Source organism: Gymnoscopelus braueri (assembly GCF_963280865.1).
Source record: "Gymnoscopelus braueri genome assembly, chromosome: 8".
Taxonomy (NCBI): domain Eukaryota; kingdom Metazoa; phylum Chordata; class Actinopteri; order Myctophiformes; family Myctophidae; genus Gymnoscopelus; species Gymnoscopelus braueri.
This window is the reverse complement of record NC_137609.1, coordinates 11,197,782-11,216,303: the sequence shown is the minus strand read 5'-3', so window position 1 is coordinate 11,216,303 and position 18,522 is coordinate 11,197,782. Positions and strand designations below refer to the sequence as shown.

General features: G+C 42.9%; 1 protein-coding gene and 1 long non-coding RNA gene across 2 annotated transcripts in view; both read left to right on the top strand.

Moving 5' to 3' along the window:
• Nucleotides 1-18,522, top strand: part of LOC308090621 — a 306,248-nt gene that overhangs the window by 148,416 nt on the left and 139,310 nt on the right. The window lies entirely within an intron of this gene.
• gabra3 (gamma-aminobutyric acid type A receptor subunit alpha3) overlaps nucleotides 1-18,522 on the top strand; it is a gene marked incomplete at its 3' end in the record, with an annotated part of 197,650 nt that overhangs the window by 166,317 nt on the left and 12,811 nt on the right. The window contains exons 9-10 of the mRNA XM_080435861.1: nucleotides 1,490-1,642; nucleotides 13,455-13,660. Coding sequence (XP_080291987.1) covers nucleotides 1,490-1,642; nucleotides 13,455-13,660 — 359 coding nt within the window. The remainder of the gene's footprint in view (nucleotides 1-1,489; nucleotides 1,643-13,454; nucleotides 13,661-18,522) is intronic.

The following is an 18,522-nucleotide window of genomic DNA, read 5'->3' as shown; positions in this document are numbered from 1 at the left end:
GCTAAAGTGGTTAATGTATGTTTTATAACGTAATAATTTATATCTACAAAGTAACTAGTAACTAAAGTTTTCAAATAATTGTAGTGGAGTAAAAGCACAATATTTGCCTCTGAGATGTAGTGGAGTAGAAGTAAAAGTATAGAAATTTGGAAATACTCCAGTAAAGTAAAAGTACCTAAAAAAAGTACAGTACTTGAGTAAATCTTAGTTACTTTACACCACTGGCAGTAAAGTATAAATGAAGCCTTAGACGGAATGATTGTTATACCAAATTAGGCTGATACAGGATTTGCTGAGGTGCTGGAAGTCATAAATGCTTCAAATTGAAGGAGACATGAGCTTGAACAGTGCAGGGAAAGTGCCTGCATGTTTAACTGGTAACCGTTCTGAGCATTATTTTGACTAAATAGGCGGGTAATTTCTCAAGGGAGGTGTGGCTTTTAAGTTGTATGGTCCTGAATTTGTGAGGTGCTGGAATAACTGCACCTTGAAAGTGTTTATTATTTACCTCTACATCAGGTACAAACCCTACAAACTAGTGATGAGCGGGCCGACCCGTAACCCACGGGTCCCGCGGGTTGACCCACGGGTCCCGCGGGTTGACCCGCGGCGCGGGAGGACGAGTCAAGATTTCAGAGGCACTTATGCGGGCTGCGGGTGTTGCGGGTCGACGCCACTCTCACACGCAAAAAATAAATAAATTACATGCTCTTGTTTTGTCTTTATTCCTAATAAGAATAAGAATAATAACAATAAAACAGTTTGAATACACTTGGGGTATATACTTATACTTATCTTTTTTTTTTCCACCGCGGGTCGCGGGGCGGGTTGAGTCATAGGGTGCGTTCGGAAATACAGCAATGAGCGCACTGGCCAAAACAAACTAATAGGCGAGTGCGCTCCGGTGCGCAATTTCCGAACGCACCCATAGATTTATATATGGGTTCGCGGGGCAGGTTGAGTTCCGTGGTGGGTTGGGTGGGGCGGGTTATGAAAAAAACAGACCCGCTCATCACTACTACAAACCCTATAATATTGTCTTTATCAACTCCAGCTCACCCATTACAATGTTCTAGTACAAAATCTCAACTTGCTTTGTCTTCTTAAATCCCTACAGAGAAAAAAAGGTGTAAGTTTTCATTCTGTGATATTTTGTACAGCACACATCACAACCTCTGCATAGAACATACATGATGATTTAGCAGCAGTCAAAGACAGCGCAATTGAGCTGCATTGATTACGCAATGAGCATGCATGTTTATGTATTAACTTCCATTAATCTAGTTTTGAATATTTCAGCTTGTATTGTTTCATGACTGAGAAACAGCCTGTTATGATACTGATTATCCTCTGCATGTCTCTCCTCTCTCTATAACTCTCTCTCTCTCTCTCTCTCTCTCTCTCTCTCTCTCTCTCTCTCTCTCTCTCCCTCTCCCTCTCTCTCTCTCTCTGTGTGTGTCTATCCATCTCCCTCTCTCTCCTCCCTCAGGGGAATATGTAGTGATGACAACGTATTTCCATTTGAAAAGGAAAATTGGATACTTTGTGATTCAGACGTACCTCCCCTGCATTATGACTGTCATATTGTCTCAGGTCTCCTTCTGGCTCAACAGAGAATCAGTTCCAGCCCGCACTGTATTTGGTGAGTCACCTCGCAGCTGCACTTTTAAAAGGGCAGGTCTCTGATTTATAACCTCAATATTATCATTCTGTATTGAGGTAGGACATGAGAAAATTGCTCAAAGGCACTCGAAAACCTGTTTTATGTAGGTTGGTCAAGGTAAAAAATCGGTGAGTTTGCCCTTTAAATAAAAAATCTAAATATTGGTTAAATTATGTGTAACCCTGACATTTTATGAATTAATAAAAAGGGTTTTGTTCGCAACAGTGAGCAGACTATCAGTGTAGGGCAATGGTGCACTAATTTTGGGTCGGACCCCAAACTTGGGTTGCACAAGACCGTCAAGACGTGAACAGGACATTGCGTATGTATAGCACCTTAACAATGGCAATACAATTGGCCAAGGACTTAAAAAAGACACTTAGTTAAATGTTGAATTTACAATACTAGACCATACCCGTGGGGGGTGATCTGGCAACAACACCTAACAGCGAACACAAAAGCGCTAATAAACAGCTGCAGATTTCGTGTAATCGGAAAACGGGCTTCGCTGTTAAATGGTCAATGGCTGTGTGCAAATGCAGATCAATTGCTCCAGCCACTGAGCAGAAACGGGCAAAACCAATTTTGGCCTCACCACTACACCATGCACTACACCACTACAGAGGTTTGTCAAATCATAGGAGGATACTAGCCTGGCTCCACCCCCTGAATCGTTTGCCTCGCATTCAGGGTCTGGTGACGCTGTCGAAGGCGGGTGTTTCTCGGTTGAAAATCTGTACGACGAATCGGGATCGGGATAATCCAGTATGAACCAATCGCCAAAGAGTCTTTGAAAAAAAAACTTTAGCCACGCCCCCGTCTCAGAAATCGGCTGCATTGAGAGGGCTTTCAGACTGAATAATGGAGTGAAACGAAATGAAAATTCAGGCTGATTGTCAGGCTAGGAGGATACTGCATACTGCAGTCATTTCAATTTTTATACTGAATTTAATGATAATAACACTGTATGTTGTTATGTGTTACGTGAATTTGTTAAACCTCTCACCATGGCTTTTTGGGGCACAAATGCTTTATCCATTTTCTTTAGCTTATAAAAACATGACTGTTGTCAGCAGTCAAATGATTAATTATCAATTCATTATCATGAATAAATACTATATTGGTCACAACAAGGATGGATTGATGATTTGGGGTCATGGCTGAAAACGTGTGCACCCCCTGGGTGTAGTAAGGTATAGATCTTTCATTCACAGAAAATGCTTGGGGCACTTGGTCCCTGAGGGGGGGGGGGGGGGGGTTCCTCTGTCATTGTGCTTGGATCATAAAGATCGACCTGTGATTACCTTGGCCGCCATAAAACCATCACATCATTTACAGCTTAGTGAGAGGGAAAAACTTGGAAAGGACGGCGAGGCTGTCCGCCGTGAAGAGTTCCACCTCTTGAAAAGGGGCTTTTGGAGGGATCCGTAGAACGATTAAGCCAGCCAAGACGTAGTGTGACGGTTATTACTTATTGAACCATTGCTAATTTTGGCAAGCAGTCTGACTTTTATCCACATCAGAGACTTTGGCTTGCAAAACGGCTTATACTGCCAAAAGAAGGAATGGAAGTGTTCTGTTTACGTTGGAACAATTATAGTAGCCTTGCAGCTGTCAGACCATTAGATAACGCCTAAACCCGGACATAATATTATGCAGACCCTCAATCGCTGGAATCTGGAGTTACGTAAGACGGTGGGGTCTATAACCACATCAGACTAGAGCAAACGTACAGCATTAGACAATTAGGCTCGATCACAATTCTCCCCTTCGGCTATATTTATGTTAATACGTCAGATATTTCTGCACTCCGTTTTTCATCGTAAATAGATCAACAAGCTCAACCCCTCGCGTCGAGTTTTGCCGAGCGATGCCATCGTGCGACAGAGAAATTAATAAGCATTAATACTGTTCATAAATGCCCCGTTTATTTGATATTCGAGTACAAATGCAACCCAAATGGATCCTTACCACTCTCTCTGCTGCTAACTTCATACAGTAACGTGGAAATAATGATCTGTCACATCGTCATACTGAGTTCTGTTGAAAATGCGATCGATTTTCTTAACCCATTAAGACCGGGAACGTGTCATTTTTTGATTTCTTTGGCTATTCAAAAATAGCAGATCTACAAGCTCATAGCGCAGCACCAAGTGCCGCGCTATGTGCTTGTAGATCTGCTATTTTTGAAAAATCGTGAAAAAATATTTTTTATATAATTTTTTTTCAAAGAACTGTTGGGATTTAGACAACATTTTTAAGAATCGGACTCAGGCCTTAATGGGTTAAATGCTTATTAAAACTGACACGACGCGACAGCGATAGGCTGGAATAGCCGACGAGTCCGCCCGCCGACAGGGACGAGGGTCACGTCACTGGCACTCTGGTGTCAGGAGAAACAATATGTCACTCTCAATGTCAACGAAACCCAAGGAGTCGATTGTGGACTCCAGGGGGCAGAGGAGAGAGCACGCACCTATCTTCATTGACGGGCATTGCTGTGGAGAGGGTCCGAGAGTTCACGTTTCTTTGCGTAACACATCGATGAGGACCTCAAGTGGGTCACACTCACCACTAGACTAGCCCTAGCGTGTCTGATATCATGTCTATAGACGGGCGGGTTCAAAATCTGCGGAGAAAAATTCCGCCGGATCCTATTGGTTCACCGATCTGTCCGCCAGCCCCCGCCCTGCCCCGCCCCGCCCCGCGCCCCTCCTCCTCCCCAATGTGTAGCATTGAGAGCCCTGACGTCACAACATTTGGAGCGACGCCCACTGCACTCTGGTTGGTTGGTGGAAATGAAACACGTCCTAATGCCCGGAACATCAACCGGTTGGTCCAGGCTTTTATTTTTTTAGCAAAACTAAAAAATAAAAGCCTGGAGATCGAGGCTATACACTCACCACTGACGTGGTGTAAAAAAGTCAACAGCGGCTGCACTGGATCTGTCGTCGGTAAGAAGTTCAGAGCAGAGCCCTGCATCCTGCAGGCTCTTCTTACAACAGCTCCGTCGAAAGTATTCTGACAGGCTGTGTGTCACGGCCTGTGGTATGGGAACGGCACTGCCCCGAGGAATGTAAAAAAACCTACGGCGGGTGGTGTGGGACAGCCCAGCGTATATATCGTGGGAGGTGAGCTTCCTCCCCCCTCTCCAGGAATTGTAAGAGAGGCGATGCGTGGGTCAAAGCTCAGCGTATTATCATCAAGGACAATTACCCACCCCACTTTACAATAGATCTCTGGAAGAGAATACCAGCACTCACGGAACTGTCCTTTAACACATTGCATGCCAGTCGCGTAGATCTACGCGAACCTATTTAAAGCCGCAGCGTGCCAGTCGCGTAGATCTACGCGAACCGCCGATTCCCATGTTAAGTGCCCCAGGTGCACTTTCCGAATTTTTTTGATCCATTTCCGTTTCCGGTTTCCGGTCGGAAACGGAATTATTCGGGTTCCGGTTTTTTCGATCGTATCCGCTTCCTGTCTGGGATCCTGTTTAAAACTCGATTTTCTCTGGTTGTTGTTTTTCTCCTCGCTGATCACTGTTTACCGTTGATCGACTGTAGCTTCAAGATGGCGGCACGGATTTGGAAACTGTTTTCGCTGCCCGTTTCTCACGGATCCGCTGTGTGTTTAGAACCAAATGAACGCGCACTTTTAACTTATTTAGCGAGGTCTGTGGCGACATGAAAAAAACTAAAAAACAACAATAAAACGCTGGCACTGGTGAGTACATTATGAGATTAAACTCTGGCATGGAATGTGTTAAAGGGGAAATCCACCCATTTTCAATATTTAACTATGTCATTAATATAGCATAAAGGAGTTGTGTGGAAATAAGAAAAAATTAAAAAAAAAATTAACATTGCAAAAAAAATTAACATTGCAAAAAAATTAACATTGCAAATTACACTGTGATGACTCATCATGGTGTAATTTGCAATGTTAATTTTTTTGCAATGTTAAATTTTTTTGCAATGTTAATTTTTTTTTTAATTTTTTCTTATTTCCACACAACTCCTTTATGCTATATTAATGACATAGTTAAATATTGAAAATGGGTGGATTTCCCCTTTAAGGCACTTAACAAACGTACGCGTTTCGGCGTCAAGCCCTCATCAGCGTTGTCGTGAATTTCGACCCCAGCCACAATCTGTTCATGCCACTACTGCGACAATTGCCGGGCAATTAAGCCTCACCACAGTATCAAATGCCTGAACAATTTCTACCCGGCTACCATCAGACTGTTGAACAAGGCATGAATACCGCCCGCTGACAGTGTTGCCAGATTCTGTGAGAGAAACAAGCAACCAGGTCTACGAAAACCAGCCCAAAAGAAGCGACTATGGGCCACATGAGCACTTTAACAAATACATCAGCTATTTGAAAATAGCAGATCTACAAGCTCACAACGCGTCGCGATGCGACGCGTTGTGAGCTTGTAGATCGGCTATTTTCAAATAAAATCTTGCGGGGAAATTATAATAAGCAGATCTGGCAACCCTTCCCGTTGACAGGTTGGGATACTTCCCTCATGTTGGTCTATTAGTCCCCCTACTGTATGTTGGATTACCTCCCCTCATGTAGATTATGTTCACGCTTCCTTATGCAGATTTACCTGGCGTGGTTTCACCTGAGGTAGTTTTTAACCATGTGAAATATGTGGGAAGTTTTACCTTTCCATGCTGCACAAACTGGTCTCTGAAACAGCACCTTAAGAACACAGTTACCTGCTGCTACTTTTCTAATCCAGGCTCATAGCCTCTCTCTGCTCATGGAATACTACAAAATGATGCAGCGAGCACGGAAAAATGTATTTCCACCCATTCCTTTAAATCTGTTATGTGACAATGACAAATACACCTGATTCTGGCCTCCATAAATATTGCCACAAATAATCCAAGCTTACAGACACACCCACAACTTCAACTTTATAGAGAAAATATACATGTTACAGTATATGTATATGTCACAGTACGTTTGGAGAACCAGTACGATTGAAGACAGAGCGCTCGTTTTTAGGCACGGGGCTCCTTCGGGGCGAGGCGGGGCTTTTCGAGACAGGGTTTATTAGCGAGGCTCGCGAGGAGGAGAAGGAGGACGCGGCGCTGCGCTGCGAGGCGGGGGTTTATTACGCGAGGCTCGCGAGGAAGAGGAGCCTCCTCCTCCTCCTCCTCCTCGCGTAATAAACCGTCCCGTCCTCTCCTTCTCTCCTTCTCCTCCTCCTCCGACGAGGAGAAGGAGAACGCGGAGAGGCGGGGCTTTGATGCGCCGACGCGGACCTGTCTTTTGTTGTTCCCCCCCACATAGCAACCAGGAAGCTACGCTAGGGGAACCATAATATCTATGAGGGGAACGCTGAACACGCGTTCACACGCACACGCTTGTCCATGACGGAGGCGCGCCGACTTAGTGGAGCTTGAGGCCGAGGAAGCGCGCCCTCGCGCCTCCAGGCGCGAGTGCCCGCGCTGACCGGCCGATGCTCTACTAGTCGACTCAGCGCCGTTTGAGTTGTAAACCGATAGGGACAGAATAGTTCTTTTCATGGATCACTGTGTGTGTGTGTGTGTGTGTGTGTGTGTGTGTGTGTGTGTGTGTGTGTGTGTGTGTGTGTGTGTGTGTGTGTGTGTGTGTGTGTGTGTGTGTGTGTGTGTGTGTGTGTGTGTGTGTGTGTGTCAGGGAGAAAGTAAAACAAAAGCCAGAACACAATAAAAGTATCTAAACAGTCCTGCTTTCAATAAACCAAAAAAAGCATGAGCGCGTGCGCGTGTGTGTGCGCGTGTGTGTGTGTGTGTGTGTGTGTGTGTGTGTGTGTGTGTGTGTGTGTGTGTGTGTGTGTGTGTGTGTGTGTGTGTGTGTGTGTGTGTGTGTGTGTGTGTGTGTGTGTGTGTGACTGTGTGTGTGTGTGTGTGTGTGGCCATATATGTTTGTGCACAAGCCTGGCTTGTGGCTCCCTCTAGTGCTGGGTGGGTGGTAAAAACGAGCGCGCTTTCTTCAATCGTACTGGTTCTCCAATCATACTGTAACATATACACACACACACACACACGCACACGCACGCACACACACGCACACGCACACGCACACACACTTAAAAAAATATTCTCTGTTGCTGCTGTTGCATGACAGTTGATCATTGTGTATAATAATCTGTAATACACTATGAATAATTATCTGGAAATATTATAATTGTACCCAGTTACCCTGGAAACATGAATCTCATGAAAAATGACCCACTCATTGAGTAACAATATTTGTGTTCATTATGTTAACAACACAACTAACACATTTTTCTTCTGATCAAAGGATCAGATACTGCCAGAACAAAAGCCCCTCTTCAGTCATCTAAATGGTCTGTTTTAATGAGTGTCACTGCAAACCCAATTACGTCCCCCATCAGTTGTATTCTGAAGGATGCAGGGAAATTCTAAGGGTACTGGACTGTCAGAGGCCCTCGAAGATGAAGTGATTTTTTATATTTCATTGTTTAATAAATATTTGAAGTGGTGTGTGATGTGTTGCTATGGGAGCCAACATTCCAAGCTGCTCCACCACTGTACCTACTTGTTGAATAATTAGTACTTTGAATAGCCTATGAAATGAAGACTTGTACTGTATAGATAGATTGATAGATTGATGATGGCTGTGACAAAATAATTTCCACCATGCCGACAGGCCAGGAGGCTGAGATTATGTTTGTGTACTACAGCTAATCTTGGACGCCGCTGAGCCGTTTGGGGTCAAACTTTGCATGTATACTCCCAGTAGGCCAAGGAAGAACCTCCTTCCATAGGTCGTACAATGAAACAATGTGCTTGTTGGTACAGATACAGTACATAAACAAGAGAGCAGCTAATATGCAACACCCATCCCTAGACAGGCTTTTGTGAAACCTCACTGTAAAAACAGTGCGGTCAAAAGAAGATAAACATGAGTACGGCCAGATACAATAAAACACAAGGTAAAAAGAAGGTAAAATTATTACAAGATAAAAAAATACACATTTAGTAGTAGCATGGCTACAGAAAACTAGACATGAGTACAGTTTTATTGGTGAACTAACCAGGATTTGGAAAGTCACTTGAAAGTGCTGAATTTTTGCAGCAAATTAAAAAGAAAAAGTGCACAGACTTTGCGCCATCCATCCATCCATCCAACCATCCATAATCGCCACAACCGAGAGGTCCCTTTCCCTGACCACATTAGCCACCTCTGACTCGAGGCGTTCCCAGGCCAATGTGGAGCTATAATCCCCCTCAACCGGTAGTCAGTCTGCCCTGTGTGACCTCCCAGCTGGACGTGCCTGGAAAACCCTCCGACCTGGAGGCATCCTTATTAGATGCACTAAACCATTTCAACTGGCTTTTTTTTTCTATGCAAAAGGAGCAGCACCTTCTACCTTATCCCCAAGGGAGATGTATTTGCATAAAGTCTGAGGAGCAAGACCCTCAGAATCGACGTTATTGTCATAGCACTGGTTTATAGGTTTAAAGAAATGGGTGAAATTAGTTTTTGGCGTAAGCTTATTTGTGCCAATATTTATGGAGGCCAGAATGAGGTGTATTTGTCATTGTCACATAACAGGTTTAAAGGAATGGGTGGAAATACAACCGGCAGGGGCGGGCAGTGACACGCATGTATCCGAATAAAGCAACCTATTTTCGGCATAGCCCCTTCAAAAGTCCCCTTGCGTCATATTGGCTGGTGGTTCCCCTTCAGCTGATTGGCTGAAGGGGAATGAACTGCTGATTGGCTGAAGGGGTTGTCAGTCAACGGTACTAATCCAGCCCAGCTCCCAATTTGCCCATACAGGCCTGTAGGCCAGACTCTTTCCTGAAATCAAATGCAAATGAGATAAACCCGGCTACTTCTCCCCATGATATCATGTACATTAAAGCATGTCCATCACTCACTACCCTAGAATATTGTCTCCAACTCTTCTTGCCTCATCAATTACTGATGTAAACCATAGGAGGCATCCACTTAAACAGCTGTTTTCACGTCGACTCCTACTGTATGCCAGTTTTCATTGTTTACTCTGGTACACTAATTTCAGCTGCACGACCTTTATACTTTACAATTTCCTTAATAGGAGAAAAGCAGCTTCAAGAAAATGTCTTTTTTTTCCAGAAGTCTGGCAAAATAGCAGTATGAAAAGGTTATCGTAATTGATGCTATTCCCATTAACATAATTTACTGAGTGTTCTCATTATGATTATCATTTATACTTTGATATTTGTAAAAGTGCACGCAGAGTCAGAAATAGAGCCAATTCTTTTGAAGCCAGTGGGAGTTGGGAGGGCGAGAGTACAAACAGTATAAACACTACAAAAAGGAGGAATTGAAAAAATCCCAAAAACGTAGCTCATCCAAAATGAGGAGGACAAAGTACTCACATTTCCACTTTTTTTATTGGCACACCAATATAAACACTATCTTTGAATTATTGTGACCAAAGAAAATTTAAGAAGAGAGAACTATCACACGACTAGCACTGACTGACTTCCAGGTGAGGATTGTCGGTGAGGCAGTTGGCTCCCATGTGCACTCATGCGTGGGTACAGTGACAGATCTGGCAGTTCCTTCTTTACATAGCCTCCTTGGTTTGAGGGCAGTAACGTTAATGTTTATCAGCAGCACGACTTGTTCGGAAGTTTGAAACACAGCAGCGGAAGCGGAACAGGCTAGTGCTCTCGGTCCAAAAAAGGTGGACCTAATGAAATGGACCGCTCCACAAGGGCACTGGCTGTTAGTACGTTTAATCTCGTCACATCTGAATTGACCCAGTGCGTATGAAATGAATCAGATCAATTAGTAATCTGATCAATTAGTGCTCTTCATCTAGGCATTCCACTGAGGCACTTGGCTGTATAACCTGTCAGGTCTCATTCAACTTAACAGCGTGTCAGTGCAGGCATATCGTGCGTGTAGACCAGCGCCTGTCTCTCCAAGCGTCGTTTGCAACCACATTCCGGCATTCGTCACCCTTGGCCGCGCCCGCGTCTGTCCTTCTCGGCCAGCCCCGGTTTTCGTCTCCCGTTAATAGTTGTTTAATGGATGCCGACAAAACTAAATGTATTCAGTCTTTATACTGTGTATGTGTGCATATTCAGTTTATTTTTTTATTAATAGAAAATGTATATGACCCTCCCAAATTTTGCTGCTTGATGAGACAAATAAACCCCTATTGATTCTTGATCCAGCAAATTTTCAGCGTGACATCACAATGTCACTACTTTATTATCAGTCTGTGTGCTCCGTCCAGTCCACGTAGTTCTCCATAAAGCGTTCATATTTCTTTGCCGGTTAGATATGGCCGTCACGTATTGCTGACACTCATCGGGAGCGCTACATCCACAGCGTTGGTTTCGACTTCGAGAATACTTGGTGAATCTCAATGCTGGTTGTGAGATTTCGTTAGCGCCTCTGTGGAACACGGGGAAGAAACAGCGAGCGCCGGTAGTTCTCGCCAGAAAGCCGCCAGTTCAGCCCTCAAACCGGAGGTCAGCGCGTCATAAATTCACGTCCCGTGTACCTCCTGGGGATCGGAGTGAAACGAGCTAACCTCCTTGACAGCACAGATATAAATCTTTAAAGCCATGTTATGTATTTTTCAGCAGATAAGCCAGGTGGGAACAGATAAAATGATTGCTTTTATCTGCTCTGATGGCTGCCCATTTTGTCCTCCTCATTTCCGCCCTTTTTAGACTCCCCCCCCCCCCCCCCCCGGCAACACAATGGACATCCTGGGCAATGGATACAATGGCCAGGATGTTCTATGACCTAGAAGAGCCTCATTTGCACGTGGAGCGAGAGTGTCGCGCAACGAAAATTTACAATCTACAAGCTCACAACGTGTTGTAAGCTTGTAGATCGCTTTTTTCCGCACAAAAAAAATTGCCAATCTACAAGCTCACAACGCGTTGTAAGCTTGTAGATCGCTTTTTTCGGCACGCGACACCATTGTATGTTGGAGTTAACCCATTAAGACCCGAGGCCGCTTCTAAACATTTTCTAAATCATTTTTTCGGAAAAAAATATAGCTCATAGCGCGGCACTCGGTGCCGCGCTATGAGCTATATTTGAGCTGTATATCTGCTGTATATCTGCTATTTTTGAATAGCCAAAGAAATCCAAAATGACACAGATGCGTTCCCGGTCTTAATGGGTGTTAAGCAAAAGGTTTCCAAGTTGACATGGCAAAGAATTAAATTGTGGCCGGGCGCATTCACCAATTCAGAGCACATAATAATATTAATAAACTTTATTTGTATAGCACCTTTCATGACATGAAATGCAGCTCAAAGTGCTTTACAGAGCAAGAATACAATTACAATTACAACTAATTTAACAATAAAATAAAAAGAAAAGCAGAAGCATAAAACGACATTAAAATAATAGCAAAGGGCAGTGAATCAGGCAAAAACTGTGAGGACATGCAAGCTTCTACCCCAGATTGTTGATATTCAGGCATGTAATGATATCAGATGTCAAATAAATAATTGATTTACAGTTGTGTTTTCAAGTAGTGAAGATTTGGATTGCTTTAAAGTCACTAAATTCCCATGCCACCCCCCTTCCACGTCTTCCTCCTTTTATCTTACATTCACAAACACTGTGATTCCGAGGTAATTTAATTTAGCTGATATAACGCAATCTATCCGGAAGCGGTATAAAATGCAACAAAGCAAGATAAGCAATTACTTCATCACAATTCCGACGAATTGGGTATTTATTTTTGCAGTTGTTGAGTAGAGGTCAAATTCTCAGGTACAATTTCTGAGAATGGAGATAGCCATCTTACAGTATTAATACGCTGTGTGTCTCAACCACTCTCACAGGCCGCCTCTGTGCTCGCGGATCCTCCTTCCTTCCATCCATCCACTTCTATACTTTCACATAATGACACTCTGCTGAAGCAGTGGCTCCGTGACGCACGGCATGGGGTTGCCTATATGTGTGTGTGTGGCATAGTTCACTGGGTCTCGACGTGGGGGGTCCCCGAGAGAGGGTTCTAAATGATTGATTATGGGGGCTGGTTACACTGCTCTGTTACACTCTTAAGAGTGTACAAATGGAACCAAATGGACCATTTGTACACTGTTGGAGCTCAAATGGACCCTGCGGTCCCTGGCTCAAATGGAACCAAGCAGTTGTGGAAAAAATACTTTTTTTTACTTGAGTAAAAGTATCAATACCGCAATGTAGAAATACTCTGTTCAAGTAAAAGGCCTGTGTTCAAAATGTTACTTGAGTAAAAGTACAAAAGTATTGGCATCAAAATATACTTAAAGTACCAAAGGTAAAAGTACTAAAATGTTTGAAAATAGCAGATCTACAAGCTCACAGATGCGACGCGTTGTGAGCTTGTAGATCGGCTATTTTCAAATAGCCTATGTATAAAATAAGGCTAAAGTGGTTAATGTATGTTGTATAATATCATAATTTATATCTGCAAACTAAAGTTTTCAAATAATTGTAGTGGAGTAAAAGTACGATATTTTCCTCAGAGAAGTGGAGAAGTAAAAGTATTGAAAAACTCCACGGAAGTAAAAAATACCTCAAAATTGTACTTAAGTACAGTACTTGATTAAATGTACTTAGTTACTTTACACCACTGGAAACAAGGTTGTTATTTGTACACAGAGCTCAAATGGTTCCATGTGTACAGCACTCTCTAAGAGCTCAAATAGACTCGTACGGTCCAATTTTTTTTACACTCTTAGAGTTAAATGAACACTTGACGTTTTGATCTGTGTGTATGGTCCCTTAATGATCTTTTCATCCTCAGGAGTCACCACTGTGCTGACCATGACCACACTGAGCATCAGTGCTAGAAACTCCCTCCCTAAGGTGGCCTATGCCACCGCCATGGACTGGTTCATGGCGGTGTGCTACGCCTTTGTCTTCTCGGCCCTGATTGAGTTTGCCACGGTCAACTACTTCACCAAGCGCAGCTGGGCTTGGGACGGCAAGAAAGAAGGCATGGAGATTAGGGTAAGTGCATCATGAATCCAGCCTTGGAATAATGTAAAAAACATATATATAATTATGAATGGCAGTAGCTAGGAATAGATAAGAAATTATGTGCCCTTATATCCAACGTTTGTCTTTCTTCTTTTTCTTTTTCTTTCCTTTACAGGATATTGTGCTAAAAAAATACTCACACAAGAATAAAACCATCCACGTGCATTTTTTTATAAATCCTTGCTTGCCTCTATGGCGCTGCAGAAGTAATTCCCGAAAACACACGTAATCGATTTCATCACACTCCGAGATAGTTTGCAGAGTCTGCGTTTTCCTCAGCGTTCCTTCCCTCCCTAGTGTTGAAAAGGCTTTTTCTTCGCCTATTCGACTTTAGACTATTTACTCTCTATCTCTTTTTCCCCTGATAACTTCCTGAAAAATGAGTGCGCTCAAAGCAAGATGGCTCAGAACCTCAGCGTTGGGGCGGGGGGTAGGGGGCTGAGCAGGACTCTCATTTTAACGCCGGCAGAGCGGCGAGGAGGACAAATTGAGCGTCTAGCGAATGCTATGAGAAAGTCCCGCCTCAGCCTTCTTAAAAAAACGGCACTGAGCACTCCGCGCCGACTGTAAGGAGGGCCGTTTATTTATTCATTAACAGACGAACGGAACAGGGACAGCGGGGCAGAACGCAGAGAGAGAGAGAGAGAGAGAGAGGCGTTTAGCGCCGAAACTCCCCGAGATAGTGGCCCTGATTTATGAAGGCAACATATGCTCCGGTCTAATCTTAAAATGAAAACGTAGGCTCTTTTCTCCTCTGCAACGCATGGGAATTAACATATCGGCCAAGATTACTTGCATGTTTGGTCTCAAGTATAGCTTGATTTAAACCTCTTCGCTTGGCGGTGTCGCACATCGCAAATAGCAGATCTACAAGCTCACCGCGCCTCGCGGTTGCACGGCTTTGTGAGCTTGCATATCGGCTATTTTCAACGCGTGAAGCGGTCGTACGACGGAGCATATATTAAGCATGTGTATGCTCATTCGATGCAGTTCTCGGCACGGTATAGGCATGCAGAATGACCAAATAAGCGTGAATTATTTATTGGGATCTGACACTTGAATCTGTTTTACTTGTTTTCATTTACGTGTGAACGTTGATAAATCATAATAGCGTGCAGAAATGAAGTACTGGAAAATAGGTTGGCCTATAATGTTTACTTCCTGACATCATTTTTCTTCAGTTGCCACATTTTATTTATGAATATATACACTGCGGTAAATTGACATAGTGCTGCGATGGTGTGAGAAAAGGTTAACCCATTAAGACCGGGAACGCATCTGTGTCATTTTTAGATTTCTTTAGGCTATTCAAAAATAGCAGATATACAAGCTCGTAGCGCGGCACCGAGTGCCGCGCTACAAGCTTGTAGATCTGCTATTTTTGTAAAATCGTGAAAATGTGTGCAAATCTTTGAAAATATATGTATTTTTTAAAGCGTTAGGATTTAGAAAACATTTTTTTCATCGGCCTCAGATCTTAATGGGTTAATGAAGTACAGACATTTCTTGTCGAGGTACCGTAGCATCATACAGAGCAGCCTACGTGTCTCCGTTCAAAACAACTGGAGGTTTATGCTGCTATTGGACAGCAGCTGTCAAAGCTGTGTTTCAGGGTTGGGTTTGCCTTTCATATATTGGACCCCTGCGCTAAAAATGAAGCTGTGTGGAAGTTTCATAAATAAAATGTGATGTGTTTCTCATGATCGTATACCAAAGCTTGAATTTGCGCTGATTTCCAGAAGCTTCATAAATGAATTCATTTATTCAATGTTCTAACACAGTTTGCAGGAGCTCAGAGACGACACAAAGCATCGAGGGAAAGAGAAATGAAAAATTAATTAATTATGAAAAGTATCCCGTGAACAACTGCAAAATATGATGAATGGACTCATTTAAGCACATTTTATTAGATTGATAAACAGGATTTTGCTGTTTAGCTGAATATTTAGCATGAGCTATTAAAAGAACTATAAAAGAAATCCCCTTAAAGGGACATTTCGCCAATTTTGCATCAAACCCCTATTTCTATCTAGGTCTAGGACCCATAAACATGATCCTGGTGTGTTTTTTGTGTTTTATCTGTATTTTTAGATTTGTATCCATATCCTCAGACACTATGAGTCATTTGACTCAAAGTCTCTTTATCTCACCTTATTTCCTGACTACAATGTAGACCACACCCCCACACAGCCTCCCCTCCCCACAAGGAAGGGCAGTGCCCCAAAGCATTATGGTCATTGTAGTAATGCAGCAGTCCAGTCACACCCCAGTCAAACACACAGACTTCCATATTTTTCTGGCCATAGGGTGCAAATTTCAAATTTTGCTACTGTTATCTACTACAAATATTATTAACATTGAGTGACTGTAAGTTCTTCCAGGGGTGAAATGCTCCTTTAAAGATTCCATGATCCCCTTCTTTGGACCCCTTCTGTGAACCCCTGGTGGACTGGGGTTGAAATTAACCAGGGCACAGGTGTAAATAATTAATTCAGAATTAGTAGTGGTTACATTTGAACAATATCTCTTTGGAGATTACCAGATAGATAAACAACACCTTCCGGTTTCAATCTTGTTGCACAATACTTCAACGTCAAGCTTTTTAAGGGGTTTTAATGTTTTCATTCCACCGCAACAGACAGCATGGGGCTAAAAAAAAAGTGAAACAACTTTCCACCATCACTGAGTGAACTGCTCCCAGCAAATCAAGTCAGCCATTTCCAGTTCTTTTTTTATCGCTTGACAGCTGGCGTTCTGAATGATTGACAGGATTGCATTTTGTTGCAGGAAAAGGTTTCAGCGAGTAGGAATAATTATCACAGTTTGCATTGAGGGCTCTCTCTTTGATCCCACGTCTTAATGGCAACAGCCGTGGTCTCAGGGGTGTGGGGGGGTGCTGAGCATGCAGTTGTCATGGAAGATTTAAAAAAAAAGACGTCACAAATTGGGACTCATCACAGCTCTCACTAGTGGAAGCTTCTAGGAAGCAACAAGGTGAACCTAAGTGCTTTATCCTTCATCTTAAAGACGGGGTGCCGTGATTTTCAGTGATTTTTTCCCCCCCTAAAACATAATCATCAGGTATTATGGTTATACTAGGAGGAAGATTTTTTTTCAAAAAAGTGTACAGAAAGTGTTAAAATTATGCTTTTATGTGGACACGCCTCCAGTTCATTAAGTATACCTGGTTCTCACCTTAGCACCTACTCCACCACCTTAGCACCACCCACCTGTCCTAGTCCCTCCTCCTCCTCATGCCCACACCTGTTGTGTTATGATAATGAGGGGGAGGGTATAATTTTACTGTGTCATTAAAGCGCTAATCTCTCAAGAACAGATTCTGCTCTGCGTTGGAATCTGTCGTGAAGGTTCGTCATAACGTGTACACACTGGGCTACAAGTGGGCGTGCCTTCAGATCAGGAAGCAGGCCGCGCTTTACCCAATCAACTGTAGTGGGCGGGATTTACGTGTCCGCCGATCCTTCCCCACTCGAAACCAACCAAAACTAATTTAACAATAGCGTCCGCGGAGCAGACAAAACCACGAAAAGATATTCACATTTTAACTTGCTCTTTCATCATAGAAACAAGTGGGCTTATAACCAAAACGATCCATGTTCTCTGGGAGAAGTGGTGTTAGTGTTCCGTGTAGAAATATTGTTATGATGGGAATGAAAAAATAGTCGCACCACCGGAAGTGAAACGCTGAAGGCAGACCAAAACCCTGGTTTCCTTGCGCACGGGTGCTCCGTCGTCATTGTCCCAGAGCCAAGTGAGATAGTACAAACAGCAGAGGGCGCTGTTTTTCCTTCTCATTGGCTCTGGGTTCCCAGATTGTTAAAGCGCTGATTTTCTATTGGCACGTTTGACAAGGTTTCAGCCTCCAGGAAGAAACTCAAAATAGTCAGAGAAGACATAAAACACCATAAAAACACCACCAGGGGGCTTAATGAAGTTCTATCAACCTCATAGACACAGGAAAACAGAAAAAGTGCAAAACCATGGCACCACCTCTTTAAGAGAATGAGAAACAATAATGGACCTCTGAAGAGAGTTTGCCGCATGACACTTTCAACAAGTCTTCAACGAAAATGCCGTATTTCCAACTGACACAAGAGACACTTTTTGAAACCACATCATTTTCTCTGAGTGACACTTGTCAAAAGGGTTGTTGCAAACGAAGTATAAACTGGCTTTAAGTCCTGGTGAGAAGATGGCCCCTGGTTGACAGCGACACAGTTTCAGCCACCGCCGTTTGCTGTACAAAAATAATGACCTTATTAGCTCCGGGCCGCTCGCTCTTTTTTTTTTTACTCTGGAAATTGTGAAGTGGAGAGGTGTCACCGTTAGCTTAATTTACTTCAGTTGTTTTGGAGGTTCTCTGCTGTTTTGTGCCACATGCAATACATCATGTTAACCTATTAAGGCCGGAAAACGCATCTGTGTTATTTGATTCTTTTTCTTTTTTTGCCATAACCATTATTTTATACTTTGGGGCTATTTTTTGCAATTTTTTTTCACATTTTGTGCAAATCTTTGAATACGTATATTTTATATTTATATTTATATTTATATTTATATTTATATTTATATTTATTATAACATTTTTAACTCAAATCTTTGCTTCTGGAGGTCCCTGGAACAAAATATTTGACAAATTCCTTTAAAAAAAAAAAAACGACACAAATTTTTCACGATTTTTTCAAAAATAGCAGATCTACAAGCTCATAGCGCGGCACTCAGTGCCGCGCTATGAGCTTGTATATCTGCTATTTTTGAATAGCCCAAAGAGATCTAAAAATGACACAGATGCGTTCCCGGTCTAAAAGGGT